The 11144-nt window shown below is 45.9% G+C and overlaps 1 protein-coding gene across 1 annotated transcript; it reads left to right on the forward strand.

The window, feature by feature from the left end:
* Positions 1-3886: 3886 nt before the first annotated feature.
* On the forward strand, positions 3887-8755 carry PROCR (protein C receptor). Its single transcript, XM_012755285.2, has 4 exons — positions 3887-4236; positions 6680-6931; positions 7564-7842; positions 8086-8755. Exons 1-4 carry the CDS (start codon positions 4080-4082, stop codon positions 8199-8201), a joined length of 804 nt encoding a protein of 267 aa, XP_012610739.2. The 5' UTR covers positions 3887-4079; the 3' UTR covers positions 8202-8755.
* The last annotated feature ends 2389 nt before the right edge of the window (positions 8756-11144 follow it).

The following is an 11144-nucleotide window of genomic DNA, read 5'->3' on the forward strand; positions in this document are numbered from 1 at the left end:
TCTACCCCAGAGGAAATGATTATAGGGCTAGCACATAGTATGAATATTAGGCATGTTTTATAATGTATATATTAAACATTCAAGCATATTAGAGGGATGTGTTCAAAATGTATTTAGGGAGAGTGATCAAAAAATATTTTTTTGAGATACTGTGTGGGGATTAAATTCACTAATTTAGGCATCATAGAGACAGAGGTTCAAATTATAGCTTTTGCTGTGTGACCTCAGGTAAGTCACTTAACCTCTCTGAACCTCGGTTTCTTTATTAGTAAATATAGTGATGCTAGTGAAACCTACCTTATAGGGCTGGCAGATGGATTGAGTTTATTTATTTTATTTTTCTAACCACTATACTCATGAGAAGTGAGATTATTTATGTAAAGATCTGAACACTGTTCCTTGCCAGTGACAAGTGTTACCTATAATAATGATGTTGCCTCACTGTTTGCTTTTCAGGCTTTTGGTGTGTGAGAAGGGTGTTTGGGAAATAGCTGTCGCTGCTGCCACCTCTGTCCGTGAGAGATCTTAGCTTGGTGGGAAAGGCCTGTGTGTACTGAGCTCTGTGGAGGGTGACATGGGTTCACTTTAACCCCAGGGACTCGGGCCCTACCTGCTTCGATTGAAGACTCACAACATTCAATTTCAAGTCGGTTCGATCATACACTTTATCACCCTCCACCCCAAAGCACCCTTCAAACCCTCGAGACAGAAAAAAGGCAAAGCCTAAAGATGCACAACCTCACTAGGAATCGGATAAATGCAAAATAAAACCAAAAAGAGATGCCACTTTCCACCCACCCATCTGAAAATGCCAAGGGTTGGCAAGGATACGAAGCGAGGGAATCCTCATATCCCGCTGGGAATGTAAACTGGCGCAACCTTTTTGTAAAACAGTTTGGCAATATCTAGTGAAACCGAAGATGCGTGTACCCTGTGACTCAGCAGCTCCACTCCCAGGTTCGTGCCTACAAAAACTCTCCCACACACGCACAACAACCGCGCGTAAGAATGTTCATACCGGCACTGTTTGTGATAGCGAAAAGCTAGGGGAAAAATGTCTAACAACAGGAGAATGGATAAATAAATCGTGATATATTCCTAAAATGGAATATTTTAAAGCAGTGAAGATGAATGGACCTCCACATAGCAACACAGATGAATCTTACTAGTATGTTCAGTGAAAAAGCAAGTCGCAGAGGAACACATACACTTGACTATCATGTATATATAGCTCAAAATATGCAAAATACCACCATATGTTGTTTAGGGAGATATTCATAAGTAGTATAAATTTATAGAAATGAAGGAAAATGAAAAATAGCAAATTTTCATTTTCTTTTTTTTTTTTTTTTTCAAGAAATTCTAGTGAGTGGAACAAATTTTCATTTTCATTTGAAGTGGTGACTTCAGGGGCCATGGCAAGGGGAAAAAGATGAGACTAGGGAGGAGCACGCAGAGGCTTCAATTATATTGCTAATATTTTATTTCTAATGCTAGGTGGGGGGATAGGTGTATTTGGAATATAATTCTTCAAGCATGAAATAATAATTCTTCAAAAATGAAACATTTTATGATAATTTTTTTTATAAAAGGCAAGACAATATAATTGGTAGTAATCTAAATCATTCCACTTTTCCTAAGTCCTGGCCCAGGAAAACAAGGTCCCCATTCTTCTTCCAACGAGACCATTTTGCAGTAACTGAGAGGTAAGTACAGATACCCTTACGCATATTCAGTTCAGAAAACAGGAGCTTGCTACATGTCCAGAGTTTGCCCCAGACTCAACTGTGACATCCTCTGTCCCTCCAGGGAGAAGTATATAAAATAAAAAGTTAAAATCCCCCCTCAGCCCTTTGCCCAATCGCATTTTCCAGAGGTAACCCCTTACGACAGTACCCTGCCACACATTTTTCCTACATATACACAAATACACACATTAAATGTGTTTTTTTTTTTTTAAATGAGGATGGAAATATATATGTATTACTTGGACAGAAGTGAAATTTTTTAATTTAATATTTTAAATAGAATTATACTATACATACTACTGCATACTTCCTTCTGCCACTATCAACGTCTCATGGACATCCTCCCACGCCAACACATCTGCTCATAATGACCTGCCACCCTCTTCCACAGCCACAGAGAAGTCTGCTATGTGGGTATGCCACAGTTTATTATTAACATTTGTATTTTTAATTAAACAAGAAATATATGATCATATTCTAGATACTAAAATTTCAAACAATACAGATAGAGCGGTAAAATCCTTCACAAACTAGAATGATAAAAGCCTTCTGCACACATACACACACACACACAGCCCCCTATACATGTTTTTAATCCTAGGCCCCTCCCTAGAGATAAACTGGTGCTATGTCTGAAGTCAATCCTTTCAGATTCACTCTCATAAAGAATCAGGTTGTTGGCTGGGCGCCGTGGCTCACACCTGTAATCCTAGCACTCTGGGAGGCCGAGGCAGGAGGATTGCTCGAGGTCAGGAGTTCGAAACCAGCCTGATCAAGAGCGAGACCCTGTCTCTACTATAAATGGAAAGAAATTAATTGGCCAACTAAAAATATATACAAAAAATTAGCCGGGCATGGTGGTGCATGCCTGTAGTCCCAGCTACTCAGGAGGCTGAGGCAGAAGGATTGCTTGAGCCCAGGAGTTTGAGGTTGCTGTGAGCTAGGCTGACGCCATGGCACTCACTCTAGCCTGGGCAACAGAGCGAGACTCTGTCTCAAAAAAAAAAAAAAAAAAAAAAAAGAATCAGGTTGTTTAGTTGTTGTGTGTGTCATTGACACACAAATTGTTTTAAATTGTACATAACATTCTGCAACTTACTCTTAGGGATCTATGCACATCATAACCATCTCATTCAGTCATTCGTGACACTGATATTTATTGTGTGATGTGCACAATTCTAGGCATAGTTTTGAACAAGATGGACAGCCTCTATCCTCACAGAGCTTACGTTCTGGTGAGACATTCAAACATGTCAATAAACACGTAAATAAATAATATAATTTCAGGTAGTGCTAAAAATATGATGAAAATAAAGCAGGGATTGGGCAGGGGAAGATATATATATATTTTTAAACTACTGCATAGTATTCCACAGCTGGATTATCATATGGATTATCATAGTGTGGGGGAGTGACTTTAAAACTTTTCTACTTGCTTCCTCGAGTAAGAAATACATTTTATGTACAATCATTAGGTATCCATAATAATTAAAAATTTCAAAAGAAATATATCTTACACCGCTATCCAAAACCCATCAGAGAAACATACACACACAAAACCAACACACACACATATACAAGTGAACAAATATTTCACGAATGCTTACCCTTACTTAAGTGTGATGCACTGAAAATTTTTATTCTGTTCTTTCATTTTTAAAAAGTGTTAACATGACCTTTAACATGATTTTCATTATCTACTAATAGATTATAACCTCAGTTTGAAAAATGTTGCTTTATGTAACTAGTCCTCTACTGAGATTAGTATAGATTTTTCATAATTCTCTATTAAAAAGATTTCAGTGAGCTGCTTTATACTCATTTTGTGACTATTTCTGAGAGCAAGATCCCTGATTGTGTAATTGCTATTGACTTAAAATTCTGATAAAATGTAGCTGTTATGTTGGAAAACTAAATACTAATCCCAGATTTGTCACCACCATGATGTATAAACTTTGGGCAAGTCCCTTCACTTCTCTGGGCCTCAATTTCCCCATCAGTAACCTGCTGATCCTACACCCTGGAGTGTTATTCTAAGTTAAAAACAGATGCCCCACCCCCTGACTCAGCTTGGCCGCCCTTCTCCCCCCTTTCCGTCTGTGGTTTCTCCTTCCTCGGAAGCAGCCCAGGGAGAAGGGAAAAGGCAGGTCCGGGCAGGAGAGCGCCATGCAGCCATGCAGGGCGGGGCAGAGGGAGGGCGGGAGGGAGGCCAGCCCCCTAGTAGGAAATGAGGCAGAGTAGGAATAACACTTTATAAGCCTGACACCCTCTTCTTCCTCCCATCCCTTGGCCTCTTTCCATCCTCCTCTGCTCAGCCTCTGCCCCTCCCAGATGGTCCTCACTTATCTTTTCCCCTGGCGACAGCTCATCAAGCCCAAAGCCTGCCTGAGCCAGAAGCCCAAGTCCTTCAGCCTCAGGATGTTGACAACTTTGCTGCCGCTACTGCTCCTGCCCAGCTGGGTCCTTTGTAGCCAGGAAGCCTCTGAGGGTAAGTCTGGGACACGTCTCCTGCCTCGGGGTGGCTCTGGGTAATCTCAATCTATCTGGGCACATGGCAAGAGGAGAGCTTATCCCACAGCGTCTGTGTCTGCAGCCGGCTGGATCTCTCCACATGTCAGACATGGGAGGTCCTGGGGACTGGTCTGTGTTCCAAAGTCAAGGTGAAGAAGTATATGTAAGCCCTGGGGAGGAGGAGATGACGGAGGCTGGGGGAAACAGAACGACTGGGAAAATGGGAAAGAAACCAGCAGAGAGGGTGAGGCAGTGAGCCTCAGGACAGGGGAGAAAGGAATGAAGGTCCGGACAAGAGCTGAGGGTGATGGTGAATAGGGGTCAGGCTGAGGAAGAGGGGAAGAGACTCCGAGATGAGAAGAGAGATGGAGGGAACGGGACGGTGCAGGGAGAACTGATGGAAACTTGGGGGATGACTGGGGCTGAGAGAGGGGACGCAGAGAGGAAGCAGCTGGCCAGGTGGGGAAGGAGAAGCCGTGCCTAATAGGAGAACTCACGGGCAATTGATCAGGCTGCCTGAAGTAGCCCCATCTAAGTGGAGAAGGGGAGTTACGACCCGGCATTGTAACTGCACAGGGGCCTCCTCTCCCACAGCCCCTGTAGCTTCAGTCTGCCCCTTGGAAAAGGAGCAAATAACCAGTGTTCAATGAGTCTTCACTGTGGTTAATACCTGTATAGACTGATTTAACTCCCACGAGACCCTGGAAGGTGGGTAATATTATCTCCATTTTACAGAGGAGGAAACTGGGTAGGTCACAGAGCATTTAAGGACCATGTCTAGGGTCTAAGGACCATACAGATATACCTATTCATACCTGCAGATACAAAGCACAACTTCTCAAATGCAGGCACAGACAAGGTACACACACAGATCTACAATCCCAGACTCATTCAAATGTTCTCTGGGCACCAGCTCTGTGCAGGCCCTTTTCTGGGTGTAGGAGGCAGAGGTAACCAGACATGGTTGCACAGCCTGGAGGAGTTCAGTGTAGCCTCTGTGTGTTGGAGACTGTCACTTAGTATAGAATCCAGTGAGATGCATGCTAACACATGGTGGTTTGGGGATCACTGAAACAGACCCACTGTGTCTCCGAGGGTAAAGAGGAGAGGCATCAGGAAAACTTCTCCAAGAAGAGGGCAACTGAGCTGGGTCTTAAAGCATGAATAGAAACTTGCTAGGCAGAAAAAGGGAGGCAGAGCAACCTGGACATGCTATTCACATGTCAGCCAAAGGCAGCATGGGGAATGCCAACAAATTTGATACATCTAAGTACAGAGAAGAGGCCAAAGAAGGTAGCTGGGGCCAGGTCACCAGCAACCTTGAATGCCAGGCTAAAGACTCTGGACTTGAAAATGTGGACAGATATCCTGTGGCAAGGCAGTGTAGTAGAGTGGCTAAGAGTAATGGACTTGGCCTGGCGCGGTGGCTCATGCTTGTAATTCTACCACTTTGGGAGCCGAGGCAGGTGGATCGTTTGAGCTAAGGAGTTCGAGATGAGCCTGAGCAAGAACAAGATCCCGTCTCTACCAAAAATAGAAAAAATTAGCCAGGCATGGTGGCACATGCCTGTAGTCCCAGCTACTCGGGAGGCTGAGGCAGAAGGATTGCTTGAGCCCAGGAGTTTGAGGTTGCTGTGAGCGAGGCTGATGCCATGGTACTCTAGCCAGGGCAACAGAGTGAGACTGTGACACACACAAAAAAGAGTACTGGACTCAACTCCTTGCATTCAAACCTTGGCTCTGCCATGCCATCTTAGCTTCAGTTTTCCATGTACACTGGGGTTAATAATAGTAGCTACTGCATTATTGGGGGGAGGACACAAATAAGATAATAATGTGTGTAAAGCACATTGCCTAGCTCATAATAAGCACTTAATGGATATTAGCTATTATTAAGTGTTGAAGGGGGTGGTATGTCACTGCAGGAATTTAAGTAGAAGGACATGATTTTGTCCATGGGTTAGGTGGAGGTCAGATTAGAAGGGGTGAAACTGAGAAATGAGGGTAGGGGGATGAGGCAGGAAGTTGCTGCCCCAGTCCAGATAAGAGGTGATGAGACCCAAACTAGGGCAGTGGCAGAGGAGAGAGAGAACAGGAGATGGAATTGGGATTTTACTGTGGGTCAGGATTTGTTGACCAACTGGAAATGGGGGGGAGGGAGAGTTTAGGGTGAAAAAGGAGGCAGACAGGAGTGTCTCTTCCACTGCAGGCCTCAGTTTCCTCACCTGTAAAACGAAGATAATTATCTCTGTCCTGCCCTCCTGGCAGGACTATGAGCGTCAGATGGGGGGAGGCGCGGGAGGGCACTTTATAGTTTACGATGGGTCCTGAAGGTCGGTGGCCAGCCTCTGGGTAGGGGGTTATTATCTCCCGCCGCCCGCCCCCACGCCGGCCCACGCTGACGCCGACTCTGCCCCCAGGCCCGCAGAGCTTCCACATGCTCCAGATCTCCTACTTCCACGACCCCTATCACGTGTGGTACCAGGGCAACGCGTCGCTGGGGGGGCATCTGACACACGTGCTGGAAGGCCCGGACACCAACGCCACGATCCTCCAGCTGCAGCCCCTGCAGGAGCCCGAGACCTGGGCGCGCACGGAGAGCAGCCTGAAGCTGTACCTGCTCCAGTTCCACGGGCTCGTGCGGCTGGTGCACCAGGAGCGGCGCTTGGCCTGTGAGCAGGCCGCGGCCGGGGCGGGGCTGGCGGGGGCGTGTCCTGCGCGGGAACGGGGTGGGTGGGGTCTTTGCGGGTGGGCGTGGCCCTGTGGGCGTGACTGCGTGCGCCTGGGCCTTTGAAGATTGCTGGGTGGGAGCTGGAGGGAAGCGGGGCTGATCCTGTTGGGGGGGACACTGGCCCTGACTCACCCTGACCCCCGAAGGTTCACTGAAGATCCCCCACCGATGGCCTCACAATACTCCAGCTCCTTTTCTGAATAGACACCCCCCCAGCCACCGCGTCCTTCCCTGCCCATACTTTACCCTCAAGACCCCAGCCACCGCCCCTCACAACCCCCACTCCTTCCCCTCAAAGACCCCAATTTCTTCTCTCAAAGCCCACCACCTCCCCTCATAGCCACCAATTCCTTTCTCTTCATCATAGTCCCTGCCCCTCCTTACATATGGTCCCACTGTCTAACCCCAATCCCCTCCCTTCAGCCCCCAGGCCTCCTCCCCAGACTCCCCTCTCCTCACAGCCACTGACTCTCGCCTGCTGGCCCCCTACCATGCTCTGTTCCGATGGTAGCCATCCCCCCACACCTGGCACCCTCTCCACACAGCCCCCTGACCCTGAATCCCCATCCACAGTTCCTCTGACCGTCCGCTGCTTCCTGGGCTGTGAGCTGCCTCCTGAGGGCTCTAGAGCCCATGTCTTCTTCCAAGTGGCTGTGAATGGGAGCTCCTTTGTGAGTTTCCGGCCAGAGACAGCCTTGTGGGAGGCGGACACCCAGACACCCTCCAAAGTGGTCACCTACACCCTGCAGCAGCTCAACACCTACAATCGTACTCGGTATGAACTGCGGGAATTCCTGGAGGACACCTGTGTGCAGTATGTGCAGAACCACATGGCCATGAAAAACATGAAAGGTACGATGGGACTGGGGCCAGGCCTGTTGTGGGGGGGCGGGTTTCAGACAAATGGATGGACCTGAAGGATGGATACCCTGAGCAACAAGAAGCCCACAGCTGTGGGTTTGGGACAGAGTACACAGTTAAGTCACTTGGTAAACTGGACCCTTTCCTTGGGGGCAGAAATCCTTTGGGGTTTGTCTCAAATCATGGACTCCTTGGGGATATGTTCTAAGGGCTAACTCTCCGCATGTTCTGCAGGGAGCCAAACAGGCCGCTCCTACACTTCGCTGGTCCTGGGCGTCCTGGTGGGCAGTTTCATCATTGCTGCTATGGCTGTAGGCATCTTCCTGTGCACGAGTGGACGGCGATGTTAATTACTCTCCAGCCCCCTGTGAGAGTGGGCTGGATTGATGGGGGCTGGTAAGGGAAGGTTTCAGCTCACTGTGAAGCCAGATTCTCCTGCTGGGACACCATATCCCAGAAGGTTTGGAGTGACAGCTCCTTTCTTCTCCCAGGTCTGCCCACCAAGGGTTTGAGGGGGGGAGGTAGAGAGGCTAGGTGGACAAGGTACTTGGTCTGCTAAGGACCTAAGAACTTGCATGCTTTGCTGAATTGGTCTGAGAAGCAAATGCGTATCTGTCTTTGTGGAAAAACAGATGATGGAGTTGGGGCAGGTGGTCCAGCCTCCAAAGACAAACAGAATCACCTGAGGCGTTCAAAACACGTAACCAAATAAAACAAGTGATCTACAACCAAAATAAACAACATTCGATGCTTACAGGTGTGCCAGACTTGGTACGGGACACCGGTATAATGGGGTAGAAAGAAGTAACTGGAGAAATGGTAGAAGTGTAAAGTCCAAGTAATATAGAAGTAATTTTATTAATTAGTCCATTAATTAATAATAAATTTCTTACTTATGTATAAAGCATTATTTCCTCTATTTTGTAAAGCTTCTGGAAAAGTAGCCAATAGCCTTTGCTTCCACTTCCTCATCTTCCACTCACTCTTCCCCCCACTGCAGTCTGACTTCTCCATAAGCTGCTCTAAGATCACCGGTAACTTCTAAAATCAAACCCTCATCCTTCATGATATCTGCAACTTTGTGGAATAGAACTCTCTTTTTACCCAAGATACCATACTTCTAAATTTTTTTTTTTTTTTTTTTTTTTGAGACGGAGTCTCACTTTGTTGCCCACGCTAGAGTGAGTGCCATAGCGTCAGCCTAGCTCACAGCAACCTCAAACTCCTGGGCTCAAGCGATCCTGCTGCCTCAGCCTCCTGAGTAGCTGGGACTACAGGCATGCGCCACCATGCCCGGCTAATTTTTTCTATATATATTAGTTGGCCAATTAATTTCTTTCTATTTATAGTAGAGATGGGATCTCGCTCTTGCTCAGGCTGGTTTTGAACTCCTGACCTTGAGCAATCCGCCCACCTCAGCCTCCCATAGTGCTAGGATTACAGGCGTGAGCCACCTCGCCTGGCCAAAAAAAAATTTTTTTTGAGACAGTGTTTCACTCTGTCACCCAGGCTGGAGTGCAGTGGCATCATCACAACTCACTGCAACCTCAAACTCCTGGGTTCAAACAACCTTCCTGCCTCAGCCTCCAGAATAGCTGAAACTACAGGTGTGTACCACCACACCCAGCTAATTTTTTAAAAAAAAAATTTATAGAGATGGGGTCTCACTATGTTGCTCAGACTGGCATACTTCTAATAGTTAAACTGTTCTGGATAGTCTTTTCCAATTCCTTTGACTATGTTATCTTACTCAACTCATTCTGGAAATGTTGGCTTCATTAGAATTCCATTTTTTGGCTCCTTTGTTCCCCTTTAAACTATACTCCTTCTAGGTGACATGCTGACTTCATGGTTTCAAATACTATCTATCTCAGGTGGTTCCCATGTAGAAGCAATATAATTTTATCTTTTTTTTTTTTTTTTGAGACAGAGTCTCACTCTGTTGCCTGGGCTAGAGTGCCATGGCGTCAGCCTAGCTCACAGCAACCTCAAACTCCTGGGCTCAAGCAATCCTCCTGCCTTAGCCTCCAGTATAGCTGGAACTACGGGCATGTGCCACCATGCCCAGCTAATTTTTTATGTATTTTTAGTTGGCCAATTAATTTATTTCTATTTTTAGTAGAGATGGGGTCTTGCTCTTGCTCAGGCTGGTCTCCAAGTCCTGAGCTCCAACGATCCGCCCACCTCGGCCTCCCAGAGTGCTAGGATTACAGGCGTGAGCCACCATGCCTGGCCATAATTTTATCTTTAAGAGCTTATGTTTCATCATCAGACTTAAGTTTAAGGAGTTTTTCTTCAAATCTCAATCTCATCATTCACAAAAGGCATAATGAATATACAAAAAGGGTAAAAGAAAAACAATACCTACCTCATAGAGGCATCAGGAGTATTAAATAAAAGAACATATGAGATAATATATGTATAGTTGGTGAATATGACAGTGTGCTGACCTCCAGACCTCTCATTTGCGTTGATTCTTGAAAATCTCCTCTACATTAGTACTTTGGAGACATTTCAGAGTCAACATATTTGCAATTAAATTTATTATCTTTTTTCTCCAAACTTGTTCTGTCTCTTCTGTTGTTTACTATCCATTGATGGATAACAGAATTGCTATCAAATCATATAAACAGAGAAACCTCAGTGTTAACCTTTACTCCCTCTTCTTTATCCCCACCTGAAAAATACAATATTTATAGAGTTCATTTGCTCCTTTCCATACCATTGCTTTTGTTCAAGACATTATAATTCATCTCTTTCTTTGTGGTAGACATGGAGTACGACACCCAGATCTACCTCCAAGGAAAGACTTGCTTTTCAGCTATAGGAAGGAGAACCAGCAGATAGCCTCCAGCTGCTTCAGTTCTTTCTGTGTCTGTCTCAGCTTCAGAGAACAGTCCTGCACAAGGTCATGCCCATCCTGGGACTGCCCTTGTCCAGTGACTGAGCAAGGCAGGATATAAAGGTCCAGCTATTTGGCCAACTACAGGATACCTGTGATGGGCAGTATTCACTCCAGAGCTCCCCACCAGGTTGGCTGTGTCCTTGTCAGATCTACATTGCACTTTGACTTCTCCCTCAATGCAATCCTGCTTCTTCTCCCTCTTAAACATCGTGTACCTTAAACTCTGTCTCAGCATCTGCTTCCAGAAAATCCAATTTCTCTCTCTCTCTCTTTCAGAATTGAGAAATTTTCTCAATCTTTTCTTGGGACTATGGCAATAGCCTCTTCCTAAGTATTCTCCATGTCTCTAATTTCTCCATGTTCCAATTCATCTTTGACATGGCAATAA

Source organism: Microcebus murinus, chromosome 16 (assembly GCF_040939455.1).
Source record: "Microcebus murinus isolate Inina chromosome 16, M.murinus_Inina_mat1.0, whole genome shotgun sequence".
Lineage (NCBI taxonomy): Eukaryota > Metazoa > Chordata > Mammalia > Primates > Cheirogaleidae > Microcebus > Microcebus murinus.